Below are 16,190 nucleotides of genomic sequence, written 5' to 3' on the forward strand. Positions count from 1 at the left end.
TAACAACAGAAAGGCAGGATGTCCAATAAATGGAGAGTGCCGAAGAGTTCTTTACCCCAGGATCAAGCCCCTTAACACAGTATATACAGAAATGATCTTAACTAGGCTATGAAGGGTGATTCACTGTACATGTCCATCCACAGTCACAGTGAGCTTTTCTGCTTTTATCCTCAATTTCTGGGGACCCACCCATTCAGATGCAATCACACTTTACCCATTATAGTACTGGAAGCCCTCTCAAACGGGGACACCTATTTTCCACCCAGGTACAGAGACAGACTAGGCTGTACCACAGCACCTCACTAACCAAGAATTGGCCAGATATGTACAAGCATCTTCCCTGAGCATACCCATATATCAAGGGACTTCCTCTGGCCCCTTTGGGTAGCTGTTGCCATCTTCTCTGCATCAAATCCAACTTATCCAACCACCCATCAGTTTCCCCACCCTTCCATGATACTGATTTCTTTATTTCATACAGAATTACTAGATCACTCTACAAAATTGTAAGCTTACCAAATCAAATCTACTTAATGGGATTTGCAAATTTAGTGGTACCTCCAATGGAATGTCTGAGGAGCTTTACACACGATAATATTCAGTTTCTCACCCCTGTTAAAGCTATCACAAAGAAATTCAGTAATCTAAGTAAAAACAGTGTACCCTCAATGCAAGCACAAACTCAGGACTAGTTTCCTACTCCCCGTCTCTAACCAGATTACCCCCCTAAGCCAGGACTATTAAAAACACGAGGACTGCTGCATCACTTCCACAGATAGAGGTGATAAGTTTTCCATCTCTCTTCAGGGTCGAAAGTCACTAGGTTCCCTTTTCTGGGGTCAACAATCCACTCCCTGTTCTGCTCATTTCCCCCAACATACGGCATCTGTGTCCTGAGGCAAGGTAGAGCCCTCTAGGCCTGCTCCCCAATGGGTAGACCAGTGTTGCTAGGCAACCTGTTTAACATTCCAGGTCTTGGTCCAGCTATACTTCTTAAACTGGGAGATCTTAACTACTTCAAGGAGCTCCTTCTAGTAGCCAGTTAGTTTATGACAATGTTGCCTCTGGACAGGGAAACTGGAGATATTTTCAATGCATAATAGGCAGGTCAATTTATACAAAAGCACAATTACATAAGTACAACAGTTTCAGCTGTTTTCTTCTGTTCTAGCCTTAAGAGCCCTAAAGAGGATTTTTTAAAATATGGGAAAAAATTTGAAATGCTCCATTATGATGTACTAGCTCAAGCTATGCTTACTAATTAAATATGATGTTTTCAGGATCATGCATTTTATACTCAACCACCCTTTTCATTCCCCTCAGCCAACAGCTATTCCAAACTTTTACCAAATACCAGAGAAAACTTGAAAGAGTGTGACTTTTAAGAAACAAAGTTTATTACTTGTAGGCCTATAAAAGAGTGACAATATATCGTCTAAACTAGAATAATTTTGAAAATAAAATGTAGTGTTCTTTATAATTACTCTGGGACATGTTTAAATTAGACTGTCCTGGTATGCCCAGATGGCAACCTTGTCTATGGAGAAAAAGCCAAGACAGTGGGTCTTCATACTTTCTGATTAGCAAATGAAGTCAAACCACTTACATCTGAGATTTGATGTAGTTGATCCTCATCATTCCCTGATTCCAAATTTGTGAATTGTTTAACCAGCTAAAGTATACTTGTAACCCCCAAATCAATACTAGCAGCACTTGTCAGTAATTTGCAGACATGTGCAGAGTGGTGAAAAATTTGAGTCACCCAATGTGCAAGTTCCCAGCTAAAAAAAAATCATTTTAGCTCTCATACTATAAACAAGCATCTTTTGGAAGGCCTTCTTAGTCGCACATTTTTTCTTTGGTGATTTCACTGTTTAAAACAGCCCCCAAGCATAGTCCTAAAGTACTGTCTAGTGTTCATGAGTACAGGGCTGCAATGTAAATTACAAAGAAACTCCATGTGTTAGATGAGCTTTGTTCAGGCATGAATTATAATGTTGTTGGCCCTGAGTTCAATGTTAGTCAACAGTATAGATTAAGTAAGATGTCTTTAAACAGAAACACACATAAGACAAGATTATGTATTAATTTTTGATGAAAATGTAAGCAGGACAAAACAAATGAAACAATAAAATACTTAGACTTGATCAAAATTAAAAATTTCTTATTTCAAAAGACGTTGGTAAGATAACGAAAAGATAAGCCACAGACTAGGAAAAACTATTTGTAAAATGCATATAATAAAGAACTGGTTTCTAAACCATGTAAAGAACTCTCAAAACTCAATAATTAGAAAAAAAACCAATCAATGAAATGGATTGAAGATGTGAACAGACTGCTCACCAAAGAAGAGGAACCACCACTGGCCCCCAATAAAAAAATAAATGAATCCTCATTTGCATTGAGTTCTTCTCCATCAATGTCATCTTCACAGTCCAAATTCCTGAAAGATTAGCCAATGTCCTCTTTATTTTTTTTCTAACTCACTTCAATTCCCTTTCTACCTCCATTTCTTTTCTGAAACTTTTCCAAGGGAAGACTACTGTCAAATACAATATTTTCTTTTAGTTCTTATCATATTTAATTTCTGACCATTTGATGTCAGCCACACACTCCTTGTATCTCTTCCTGTCCTTTGGTAAGATTTTCTGCTTCTGGCCTCCTACTTCCTTCCCTTATCATTCTGAATGTGCCCTCTCAGTTTTCTTATTCTAATCTTAGTTTTAATACTATTGACATGCTGAAATCTTCCAAATTTAGATCTCCAGCTCAAACTTCTCTCCCAAGTTTACCTGTATCTACCACAGTCCACCAGACAGTTCTCTCTGAACATATTGTAAGCTCCTCCAAATCAACATAACCGGAACCAAACTCATCACTTCCCCACCACTCCTCCTTTTGTGTGCTCGGTTAATGTTGTTATCTACTGGGTCAGCAAAAATCACTACCAGAGTCACTCTTCATGCTCCTGAATTCTCACCCCCCCACACACATATGTGTCATTTACTGCATAACTCCAGGGGATTCCATTCCTTTACTGGTCACCATGGCCTATCCAATCTTCCTTCACATACTCTCAGTTCCATTTTTTCCCCTTAGTTCTGGCTGCCTCTGCTTTGTTTTGGGCCCTCATTAGCTTTTGCTTTTCAAAAGCCTCCTAACTGGGCTCTTCATCTTCATTCAATTCTCCACACAATAATTAGAATTATCTTTTAAAAATCCAATCTGATTATGTTATTTCTCTGCTTACCAATCTTGGTTATCTCTGACTGATTTTAAGACAAAGGTTAAACTACTTAGTAGGAATACAAGGCCCAGTAATTAATTATGTTCTGCTACTGACCGTAGTTTCCCGGCTCATATCCTATTTCCTTCAACCCGAAGAAACAACCAGCCAGTCCCAAAACATATCTATTGCTTGCACTTTCTGTTCTTGTACGAGAAATGTTTCCCACACCTTCTCCTTCACAGCTTGGAAAACTGTTACTAATCATTAAAACCCAGGTGATAATCCTTTCTTCTGTGTGGTCTTCAAAGACACTCTTACTCTTATATTCCAGTGGGTCTCAAGCCTGACTCTTCATTATAATCACTTGGGATTAAAAAAATCGATGCCCAGTCTTCACCCACAAAAATTCTAATTTTTATTGTCTAGAATAAATCTGAGCATAGAAATGTTTCAAATGTTTCCCCAAAGTATTCTAATGTTCTGGGTACCAATGATATAAGCATTTAAAAGGCAGGATGGAAGGCTTTAAGAATTTCATCCATGGAACTGGAGGGATTATGCTAAGTGAAATAAGTCAAGCAGAGAAAGACAATTATCATATGGTTTCACTTATATGTGTAACATAAGAAATAGCACAGAGGACATTAGGGTAAGGGAGGGAAAACTGAAGGGGGAGAAATCAGAAGGGGAGACAAACTATGAAAGACTATGGACTCCAGGAAATAATCTGAGGATTTCAGAGGGGAGGGGGTTGGGGGGATGGGGTACCTCAGTGATGGGTATTAAAGAGGTCACGTATTGCAATGAGCACTGGGTGTTATACGCAAATAATGAATCATGGAACACTACATCCAAAAAAATGATGTACTGTATGGTGACTAACATAACATAATAAAAAAATTTTAAAAAGAATTTCATTGAAACAAGTGACTTAACTGTCATTTACAATAAAAAGAAATACACAGAGTGAAAAGATAGTCATGTTGAAGCAATAAAGGACGTGGGAGGAAAGAATATGCTGAGAAAAGCCCCTGGTGACGCTGACTATAAATGCAGCAAATATTTGGTAATTTTTTATTTGCTTGTAGAATCCTGTTAAAGCATGGGTGATAGTTAACTGATCTGTAATTGAATCACTTTAAACAATACAACTAAAGAGCTGTTCAGTAATTAATCACCATTATATCTTTAATGCTCAGAACAATGCCTGACACGTTAGACACTCAAAAATGCTCGGTAAATAAATAAATGGTCAACAGTAGCATTTAAACTGTCTTAAGAAACCGGTTCATAATAAATATCAATGTTAACTGCAAGTTAAAATTAGCATTGTATTTTGGTATATTTAATTGCAAATGAAAAGTAAGCATTAGGGGCACCTGGGTGGCTCAGTTGTCAAGTGTCTGCCTTAGGCTCAGATCATGATCCCAAGACTGTGGGATCAAGACCCGTGTCAGGCTCCCTGCTCAGCGGGAAGCCTGCTTCTCCCTCTTCCACTCCCCCTGCTTGTGTTCCCTCTCTCACTGTCAAATAAATAAATAAATTTTAAAAATCTTAAAAAAAAACAACTAAGCATTATAATTTTGTATATTTTGGTGTTATATTTTGATAGGTAGAGACTACATATGTGTTCTACTTCTCGGATGAGACAGATCATTTTAAATTAAACTGAGAAAAAAAGTACTGACAAAGCAGTTCACTTTCAGTAATCTGGGTTTTCCCAAATAGTGACATGTGAGCCAGTCATTTCGAATTGGACAGTTTTTGAGTTTCTCTTCAAGAATCTGAAATGTAGGTCAGGGCTTTGCTGACATTTCCATTTGCCTCGTTGCTGAAAATCTGGTGAGTACTGATAAGCAGGCAGTGGGGAAGGAGGACATGACGCAGGCAACAAGGTAGCAACCTGGCTCTGAAGTGGAATTATGTGCTTCCAGCAAGTGGAAAGGTAAAGAGACAATGATTACCTAAATACTTAAAAACAGCTATATGTTCTTTTGGAAATACATGGTCCAGGTTGTTTTTTCTCATAAGTTCTTGTGGTATGGCACATAGTGGCTACAGATGAAAGTTGAATCTAAAATACTCTCTGATATCACATCACTTTAAATAATAATTATTGCATATATTCTATCGGGTGAGTAGTTAACTTCCTACCAGGAACATGTTAAGCCTGGTTTTGCCTATTATTTATAAAGAGAAAACTTAATATTGCTAACACATTATAAAAGGGATTCCTATATTCATAGGGGTCATGGGGACCCCAGTTTTTAAAAATGTTATCAGATGGGACGCTTGGTTGGTTCAATCAGTTGAGTGCCTGATTCAGTGCCCTCTCAGTGAAATGGATTGAAGATGTGAAGATTGATTTCGGCTCAGGTAGTGATTTCAGGGTCCTGGGATCCAGCCCCACATCAGGCTTTGCGCTCTGCATGGAGTCTGCTTCTCCCTCTCCCTCTGGCTCATCCCCCCGTCCCGTGCTCTCTCTCTCTCAAACAAATAAATAAAATCTTTAAGAAAAAAAGTGTTATCAGATATTTTATGCTATATAATGAGTCATGATTTTGTTTTGCTGTTTTATATAAAAGGCTCAGGTTTTATTAAACAGATAAAAATAACTAAATTATGTTGGTTATTGAGTAACTGATTAAATAACGCAACTCTAATTGTAAACTAATGGCAATATTGTTTGGAATTCATATAACTGTTTCTTTTGAACTGTCTACAGATGAAAAGGCTTTTTTAAATAAATTTAACTGGCGAGAGCACCTATGGCTTTGTCTCACTTCATCTTTCCTCATTTTGAATGCTTTCTTTCTGAACTACTGCAATTTTTGGCTTTTCCCAAGCTTAACTCATCAAAGACCGATATTTCTGGAGCTTCTTAGGCACAGAAATCTGGCCAGGAGAATTTAGTATCAGGAGTTAAAGCAGGGCTTCTGATGAGAGAGACAAGATTAGAAGAAAGTCTATTTTATCAAGGGTCAAAATGTCCTACTAATGTAATTCATAGTGACTTTTGAAGGGTACAAAAGGTAACTCTTTTGCTATATTTCTCTCTCTGTATTATACCTCCTCACACACCACTGACTTTTCTTTGTTTCCTCCTCCCTTCCATTCTCCCCTTTCTCTTTTCTTCCATCCTTCCTTCTTTTCTTCCTATTGAAATGGTCTCATCAAAGGCAATAATAACTGTTAGGAAAAAACGTAAGGCCTTTTATTATTGTTATTTTATTAAAATATAGCAATTTAAACATTTTTCATATTTTTTTCTTTTCTAGAGGGCAACAAAGAGCTTTTACCTGGTTTCAGGAATGAATCAGGTCACAATTCAATGGGATGTGATAATAGCTCTTTACATATTCTTCAATTGGTGTCATGGAGGTATAGTATTTTTAGTACCTATTGTTACTTTTTGTTCGAAAAAATGTTGAGTGTTATTTTCAAGGCATTATGCTAAGATCACTGAAGAATCAAAAATTATTAGATTGGGAAAAACTACATGCGCATAAGAATTATATGCATGAATGAAATAAGAGTCCAACCTCCCTCCTATAGGCAGGAATCCTTTCTCAAGCATCCCTAAGGAACAAACCTCTAACTCGTATATGAACATTTCCATGAAGAAGCTAATTATTCTGAGTTGGCATCTTCTATCTTTGAACTGTTACAACTGTTACATGATAATGCATCAAACATTTGGATTTAATTCAACTCCACAAACCATTTGTTGACAGTTACTATGTATCAGGCACTATGCTAACCCTTTTATTCTTCACAACTTTGTACAATAATACTATGTTATTATCATTCCCATCTTACAATTCACACAAACATCTGGCACTGTTACAGATACAGGCGTAAGCAGCTTTGAGGAATCCAGGAAGGGGATCATCAGAAATTCAGGCAGGATAGCTGTTAGCATTTGAGAGTTTCTACCGAGGGCTTTGTGTCCTGGGCAGTTGGCAAAAATTCATTTATCAGGAGACAAGCAACATCAAGGTAGGCTTCTAGACCTTGTAGAAAGCTTTGCAAAGACATTAGAGACCCTCAAGCCGTCCATTAGAAATTATTTTACGGGATGCCTGGGTGGCTTAGTTGGTTAAGCATCTGCTTTATGCACAGGTCATGATCCCGGAGTCCTGGGATCAAGTCCTGGGATCAAGCCCTGCATCAGGCTCCCTGCTCAGCCAGGAGTCTGCTTCTCCCTCTCCCCTTCACCCCGCTCATGCTCTCTCTCTCTCTCTCTCTCTCTCAAATAAATAAATAAAATCTTAAAAAAGAGATAAAAGAAATTATTTTATATGTTATTGTTCAATCTATGAATAGTTTTAATAGCATCCAGACTACATTTTTTCCAAGTTCCCCTTCTTAAATAGCTCTGCTGAAATTAAAAAAAAAAATTTAAAAATGTTTTATATTCCTCTGATCAATCTACTAACCCTATTAAAAATGAAATTAACATATTTGTGTAACTTATTCTTACACAATCTGTGTTGATTCCCACTAATTACTGATTTTTTTTAGGTACTGCGAAATCATTGACTTACTAATTTATTCCTGAATGTAGTAAAGCTCAGTGGTCCAAAGTTTCTGGGGTTCTTCTTTATTCTATTTTTGAAAACCAGAACATTTGTCCAAATCTGAAGTCTTCTGACTTTTTTATATTCGCTATTTTTTTCAAACACTACTCATAATAATTCCATGATAGTATTCACATATTTTTTTTAAAGTCCTAGAGATTCAGTTTGTCTAAACTTGAATTGTTGACCTTATTTAAAGCAGTCGGAGCTTTCTTTTTTTTTTTTTTTAAAGATTTTATTTATTTATTTGACAGAGATAGAGACAGCCAGTGAGAGAGGGAACACAAGCAGGGGGAGTGGGAAAGGAAGAAGCAGGCTCACAGCAGAGGAGCCTGATGTGGGGCTCCATCCCATAACGCCGGGATCACGCCCTGAGCCGAAGGCAGACGCTTAACCGCTGTGCCACCCAGGCGCCCCAACCAGTCGGAGCTTTCTTAAAACCTCCTTTTCCTGTCTTTGGCTTTGATGTTCTCTTAATAATGATGGAATTATTTTATCAGTACTTCAACATTTAAATACTTATAATTTATACATAAATGTTCATTATGTAAATGGAATATTCAATTATAATTGTATTATACAAGTTAATTCTTTAAGCATTGAAGTCTAAAGACCTTTTAAAATCAAATACTTGCCTTTATCACTATTTTGACAATATTTTAAGATATTTTAATGCAAGTATTTCCAGAAAAAGACAATAATAAATTTTCCTTGATGAGAATTTAACTGATATTGCACTGCACTGTCATTTGAGCATATGAAAATGACTTTAAATTATTATTTTGGGTTATAAAAGTAATACATTTATTATATAATCTTTAAAACACAGAAGAATGTAATTAAAAATGAAAAAAATTAGCCTAACACACAGAGATTATCATTGTTAATATCTTAGTGTGTTTCTCTTCATTCATCTATTTCTGATATTAAGCCTATATTAAATATGTTGTTCTACAATTTGCTTTTCAACAAAATATATTCAGAACATTTTCCCATATTATTAACTTAATGACGAATTTTAAGTGGTTATCAAGCAATAAATTTTTGTCATTAGTAAGTACGATTTTATTCATTAAACTCATAATTTTCTTTTTTTTTTTAAGATTTCATTTATTTGAGAGAGGGAGAGAGCACAAGCAGGGCGAAGGGCAGAGGGAGAGAGAAGCAGGCTCTTCACTGAGCAGGGAGCCTGATGCGGGACTCGATCCCAGGACTGAGATCATGACCTGCTGAAGGCAGACACAACCAACTGAGCCACGCAGGAGCCCCTAAACTCATAATTTTCTGATAAAAGTAGCCATTATCTACAGAACAATGAACGATTGATTGAGTAGCTAGAAGATGGGGTTTGGATTCTGCAGTGCCAAGTGTTATTTCTAACCTTACCTTTGAAAAATGGCATAGCCTCATAATGCCTCAGTTCTCTACTTTAAAATAGGAGAGCTAATTATATTTGCTCTTAGAGTAGCTAAAGGCTGACTCTAGTTTTGTCCCATGTTGCTGAGCATCAACAGACGTACAGAAGCACATTATAATAAACTAATCAGTTAAAAGATGCAGTTAGTCCTAAAACTTTTTTCCAATGAAAATCATTTAGTTAATAGAAAAGACTAAAATTTATATGCAACAGCATATTCTTTTGAATCTCTTGTTTTAATGTTTTACATGGAATTTTTAAAATTTTATCTATTTGTTTCCAGGAATTACAAATATAAACTGCTCTGGCCACATCTGGGTAGAACCAGCCACAATTTTTAAGATGGGTATGAATATCTCTATATACTGTCAAGCAGCAATTAAGAACTGCCAACCAAGGAAACTTTATTTTTATAAAAATGGCATCAAAGAAAGATTTCAAGTCACAAGAATTAACAAAACAACAGCTCGGCTTTGGTATAACAACTTTTTGGAGCCACATGCTTCTATGTACTGCACTGCTGAATGTCCTAGATATTTTCAAGAGACACTGATATGTGGAAAAGACATTTCTGCTGGATGTAAGTGTTGGGGTGTATTCAAAATTCAAATGAAAGTTAATCTAGCAAACTAGTCTAAAATCTTGTCGGGGCGCCTAGGTGGCTCAGTCGGTTGGGTGTTTGCCTTCAGCTCAGGTCATGATCCCAGGGTCCTGGGATCCAGCCCTGAGTAGGGTTCCCTGCTCAATGGGGAGGTCAGGTTCCTGCTCAGTGGGGGGGCCTGCTTTTCCGTCTTCCTCTGCTTGCCGGTCTGCCTATTTGTGTTCTCTCTTTCTGTCAAATAAGTAAATAAAATCTTTAAAAAAATTAAAAAATAAAACATTTTCTAAAAATAGACAAATTAATATAATTTACTTCTTATATTAGTTTAATATAGGAATTGCAAACCTAAATGCTTCCAGGGGCTGGGTTGGTAAACTATGAATCAAGGAGGCTGGTGGGATCTGTGCAGAGAGGAAAGCACATAGATGATCTACTGGGGACAGCCACTGCCCAGCTCCATCATTTATGAGATCCCACATTCCTAAATTTTTTGACTATTTAAAAGAAGACAGAAATATAGATTTTCAATGTGAACTCTACAAATTTTTTAATGTTGCCGATGCACTCAAAAAACAAAATTTTAGGGGCGCCTGGGTGGCTCAGTCATTAAGCGTCTGCCTTCAGCTCAGGGCATGATCCCAGAGTCCTGGGATCGAGCCCCACATTGGGCTCCTTCTCTGGGAGCCTGTTTCTTCCTCTCCCACTCCCCCTGCCTGTGTTCCCTCTCTTGCTGGCTGTCTTTCTCTCTGTCAAATAAATAAATAAAATCTTTAAAAAAAAACACACACATAAAATTTTAACACTAGCCTGTCCAAACAGCACACATGAGGAGCAGGGCCCTCAGATTTTAAGTGTTGTTCTTTTCATCTGCTCTGCATTTATGTTTTTTATTTATTTGCTTTCCAAACTAATATCATCCACCTTGAAGTGGATCTCATCAAGAAATTTTGAGGCTAAGATTTAGGGAGAAAAAAAAATTGCAAAACTAGCTTTGTGTTCCTGCTATACTTCTTAATGGCTGTTAACCTGTCCGAGCCTTGATTCCATGTCTGTGAAATGAGGCCAGTTATACCAGCTATAGTAAGCACCAAATTTTAATAAACTATTTGAAAGTATATTACACACTTTAAAGTACAACACCAGTGTGCCCAAACCCTTAAAATTGCATGCTTTTGATAAAACATGAGGAGATTCTGACATAATTCCCTGCTCTTAATCCCACTGCCCCAAATGTGAATCATTTTTTGTTACTGTAAATACTAAGAAAAAAATTAGGGGGCGCCTGGGGGTCTCAGTTGGTTAAGTGGCTGCCTTTGGCTCAGGTCATGATCTCAGGGTGCTGGGATCAAGCCCCACAAAGGGCTCCCTGCTCAGAGGGGAATCTGCTTCTCTCTCTGCCTCTCCTTCTGCCCCTCTGCCTGCTCGCATGTGCACAGGCTTTCTCTCCCTTTCTAAAATAAATAAATAAAATCTTGAAAAAAAAAAAAAAGAAAAATCACTTTCATCTTAAAAATACCTGCTAAATTCAATTTGTATTTATAGTATTCTGAAGATTTGTAAGCTATCATAGAAATATGAGCTCACTTGTATAATTATATACTTAATTCTTGGTTCTAGTATTATAAAAAATAGGTCAATAAATTCAGCATGGTTTTAACCCAGAGATTCATTCCCTAGAGCATCTGGATCCAATTTCAGTGAAGAAAGATAGAGGGCTTTGGGGTCTTTGTCATGCTTCATCCATACTTTTGACAATCAAATATGAGTTCTTATTCTTCCTCATCTCTAGACCTTAACTAGCAAGAGCAAGACCACCTGGTGGTCACCACTTGCCCCTAGAGTGGACACCTGAAAAGCCAGAGGCTTCCTTGTCCTAAATAAGGCCATTGTACTTAATTCTGGGAACCTGATCTTGCATGATTTTCAAAACAAAGAAGGGCTACTGGAGGTGGTAGAGGTCAATTGAGGAAGGAAAGGAGTAAGTTTTGGGGTCAAAGAACAAAGTTGGCCAACTCATGCCTTAAATTGATAATAGCATACTAAACTTGCCCTAAATTATGGGAATTGAAGGCACAGGCAGATTTCTTAATCTGATGTATGAGGACGCCTTAGCTTGTCCACATCCTCAGGAAACAAATAACAACGCTTAAATATTTTACTATTTATCCTTTGCGGGTGGAGGTGGGGTGTTGAGAGAAGACACAATTTCTTTGGAGGGCAAATAAGCAATTTTCACAGTTATGGGGAAAGGTCAGCTTTTAATTTAAGCCAGAGGAAAAAAGGAGGCAAAAGAAGTGTGGCCTCCTTCCTTGGGTTGCAATTTGAGTGACAAATAACCCCCAATAGCTCTTCCAGTGCTGCCTGAGGGCCTCTGTCCCCAACCTGCTGGCCATGTTCAGGGTCAGGGAACAGCCTTTGCTCCCCTCCTGGGACAATATCATAGAAGAATTTAGATTCTCTGCTGCTGGCTGCTTAGAAAGAACACTGCTCTTTCCATTTATTTACCTTGTGAGTTGTAACTTCTTACAGAGGGCTCTGGTTATGAGTGTGAAATTGTAACTGCCAGGTAAGAATTGACTCTAACTCTTGGACCCAAGAACCCCATGTTCTTGGGCTCTGCATTCTTAGCAAACAAAGCTTCCTATTTAAGTAGGTCAAAAAAAGGTTTTTGAGGGTTTTTGTGGTACTCTAGAAATCACACTGCTTTCACTGGGTTCCTTTGATCACAGGGTATTTGTCCTGTGAGCTTTACTATGTTAACTTATCACCACTGTTTTGAATCAAATGATTATGTGTATTTTTTTTAAGACTGGAAACAAATCATAAAAGAGAGAGAAAATAAATGAGTCAGTGCTTTCCCTGAAGAGAAATCCAAATATGTTTAAAAGCTTCTGTACTTTAATATGTAATTTGTGAAATATGAACTATTATTATCACAATTTCCATTTTTAGTCATCCTTTTAAACACTTCCTAGAATCTTATCCGTGGTTAAATGTACACATATTATGGGAAGTTTATTTTATCAGTTCCACACCAATCATGAGATAAAATGCTATGTGATGTCTTTATTCATTTAAAAACACCAAATTAAAGTAAACCATACATGGAACAGTCTGTTTCTATTTAATCATTTATTCAAAAGTTTAAATATCTTTGACTTAAATTTTGACCATCTTTGATCTCTACTTATTGTGAGGAAAGCAGACTTTTTATCCAACAAAAGCCCCTGAATATTTGTCTTTAACGTTGCATCCTAGTATAATTCCTGGCACAATCAGGCTGGCCTGAGCTCTCCTTGGGAAAGGAATTGCAGTGATCTTTGCCAGAAGCATCATGCCTCTGTGCATTTTAAATTCTCCTCATTATCATTTTATTATGCAAGCCAATTGAATTATGAGATAAACTTTACTCAGTGGTTGCCACACACCAAAAATATTTTAAATGCTAGAAATTCAAAGAAGAGGGACTCTACCTTCAAGAAACTCTCAGTAGAAAATGATCCTTGGCTAGACTCTGAATTAGCAAGAAATCTGGCCGGTGATTATTAAGTGCTCCAATAACAGGGGAGGGATGGGATTGGTAGGAAAAAGCAAACACATAAACCTCATCCTTGTATATTTCAGGGTACTCTCTGATACCTGGCTGTACAGCGGGTTTTCATCCTTGATGTTGGATAAACTGGCAATGAGATTAGCAACAACCCGGTCTTATTCTCACAACTGTACTCATACTACCATCTTTACATACTTCACATTAACAAATATTGCACTTATTTGCATGTGTGTATATAATGTTTGATCTTTTGCAAAGTTAATTAACCATGAGGCATTTATAACCCTGAATATTCATTCTATATAAAATGCTGTGGAATAACATAGCCCAAAAGATTGACCATTGTCTTTTATGATGGCCAAATCAATGGCACTCTATCTAAAACCAGAGGGGAAAATAACTTTAGCACAAATCACCGTAATCAGTGAGGGATCACAACTCAATCAATATTCAAAATGACTTAAGTTTATGTTTCCAGACCTACCTCCTTTAATATTCAAATAAAACTTAAATATTTCTTTTCACTTATTTGGAGTCCAGTTTCTCCCCATTGTCACCAAAATGTTTCAAAGTACTTTTGTATGTTCTTACTGCTTGAAATTGTTTTTTAATTGTAAAATCAAATTGGATACAAGAGAAAGCTTTCAAAAATTTAGACCAGCAGAAAGGAAATACCCATCATCTCTATAATCCCATAATCTCACTACTAACAATCCCTCTTTAATTACTTTGAAATATGTGTTTCAAGTTTTAGTTTCTCTCTCTCTTTCCCTTTCTCCTTCTCTCTCCTAAATCCTCTCTCTCACTGACTCCCTCTCAAATGAGATCTCTATATTACACTGCTTTGCAACCTGCATTTTTCACTTTATCATATGGCCAGAATTTCCTTAAACATATTTCTAGTACTTTCCAGAGGCTACTTAAATTATCGTCTACATCTTTGTTTTGGGATATATTTTAGGAGTGTATTACAGTTTACTTACATATGCTGCAGAAGTCATGCTCAATGGTGACTGCACAGATAACTCGGAATTTGTTGATTAGAAAGTCATTAATGGGGGCACCTGGGTGGCACAGCGGTTAAGCGTCTGCCTTCAGTTCAGGGCATGGTCCCGGCGTTATGGGATTGAGCCCCACATCAGGCTCCTCCGCTATGAGCCTGCTTCTTCCTCTCCCACTCCCCCCTGCTTGTTCCCTCTCTCACTGGCTGTCTCTATCTCTGTCGAATAAATAAATAAAATCTTTAAAAAAAAAAAAGAAAAAAGAAAGTCATTAATGACCATAGCAACAGTGGTTTTGATGGAATTGTGGGTCTGAATCTTGATTGTCTGGGGTCCAAGAGCAAATGGGAGATGAAGTAAAAGACCAATATAATATAGGACCCTTAGTTTAGCTGTTAAGAAAAGGAGATACAACAGTAGATGAGGAGAGAGGATTTAAGGAATGATTTTTTTTTTTTTTTGGATGGGAGAAACTCGATCACATTAGTATCCCCAAAGGAGTGGAGAATATAGCAAAGTATTACAAAGGAGAGTAATGGCAAAGTATGGCAAAGTAGGTTGTTAGGTGAGGTGGTAGGGATTGAATGAGGGAGGTACTGAGTGCTGATTGGGATGTTTTCCTAAATAAAATGGAAAGTTTATCAACTACTTTATAAAGAAGTTTATGTTTCTAGGGTGGCTCCTAAGTGATACATTTTGTTGCAGATCCACCAGATGTTCCTGACGAGGTAACCTGTGTCATTTATGAATATTCAGGCAACATGACTTGTACCTGGAACTCCGGGAAGCCCACCTACATAGACACAAAGTATGTGGTGTACGTGAAGAGGTAGGTTCCTGCAACAGTTTAACATGAGCAATTGCACTCCAGTCCAGCCAGTGTTCTGCCTCCAGCAGGAATAAAAAAAAAAAAAAAGAGCCTTAAACAGTAAATGTACACTGATTACCCCCAACTCCCTAGTTATCATCAGTGAAGCTACCCCAACCCTTTTTGGGCCATTCATATTTTCATTCTCTGAGACAATGTGTTCTATAAACATTCTGTCCTTTAATTCATTAGTATGTAACTGGGGGCAGGGACCTAATGGCAATACAGCACAGAATAGTTTTAAAAAGACCTTTGCTTTCATCCCAGCTCTATCCTCTTATTAGGGTTTAGGCAATTTGGTCAACCTCTCCAAATTGCTTTCCTTTGATCTTTAAAACGGGTATAAGAATAGAACCTAATACACAGGTTTATTCTAATAATTTCAGTGGAATTTGGCTTTTCAAGCATGTAGCACAGCGCCAGGTCCACCATTAGCACTAAATTCACGGAAGCTATTAGTTATTAATAATGATCTCCAAATCTTAAATTTGGTGTCTGTAGAGGCTGACCATCTTTTCTGGTTTGTCTGAGACTACGGAAGTTCCCAGGACCCAGTACTTTCAGTTTTAAAACTGAAAGTAATAACTGAGTGAAAGTGATAATTTTCTACGTGGAGTCCAGGAGAGCTTTCAGGAAATACTCCTTTGTTACATTCTTAACAATAACCAGACTTCAGGAGCCAAGATGTCCAGCCAGCCCAAATCTCTTAAGTTTTATGCTTACAGATAAATGGTTGATCATAAAAGTTGTACTACTTTGTAGAAAATTAAATTGGGAAAACATGTATGCTTGTTCAGAAATGGCAAAATAGGAAAAGGTTGATAAAAAAATCCCCTTCCCTCCAATGTACGTAGCTGAATTCTTTCTTTGTTATGTTTAGACTATATTCATGTATATTAGTCCGTTTTGGAGTCCTCTGTTAGTGTTAAAAGTTGGAAATA

General features: G+C 37.3%; 2 protein-coding genes across 2 annotated transcripts in view; one reads left to right on the forward strand and one right to left on the reverse strand.

Annotated features, from left to right (window-relative positions):
• Window positions 1-16,190, reverse strand: part of C2H1orf141 (chromosome 2 C1orf141 homolog) — a 182,634-nt gene that overhangs the window by 83,143 nt on the left and 83,301 nt on the right. The gene's annotated exons all lie outside the window — the stretch shown is intronic.
• IL23R (interleukin 23 receptor) overlaps window positions 5,094-16,190 on the forward strand; it is a 64,893-nt gene continuing 53,796 nt past the window's right edge. Inside the window, exons 1-4 of the mRNA XM_002921946.4 lie at window positions 5,094-5,174; window positions 6,508-6,610; window positions 9,510-9,806; window positions 15,087-15,210. Of these exons, the coding sequence (XP_002921992.2) occupies window positions 6,541-6,610; window positions 9,510-9,806; window positions 15,087-15,210 (491 nt within the window). The 5' untranslated portion in view covers window positions 5,094-5,174; window positions 6,508-6,540. The remainder of the gene's footprint in view (window positions 5,175-6,507; window positions 6,611-9,509; window positions 9,807-15,086; window positions 15,211-16,190) is intronic.

This window comes from Ailuropoda melanoleuca, chromosome 2 (genome assembly GCF_002007445.2).
Source record: "Ailuropoda melanoleuca isolate Jingjing chromosome 2, ASM200744v2, whole genome shotgun sequence".
Lineage (NCBI taxonomy): Eukaryota > Metazoa > Chordata > Mammalia > Carnivora > Ursidae > Ailuropoda > Ailuropoda melanoleuca.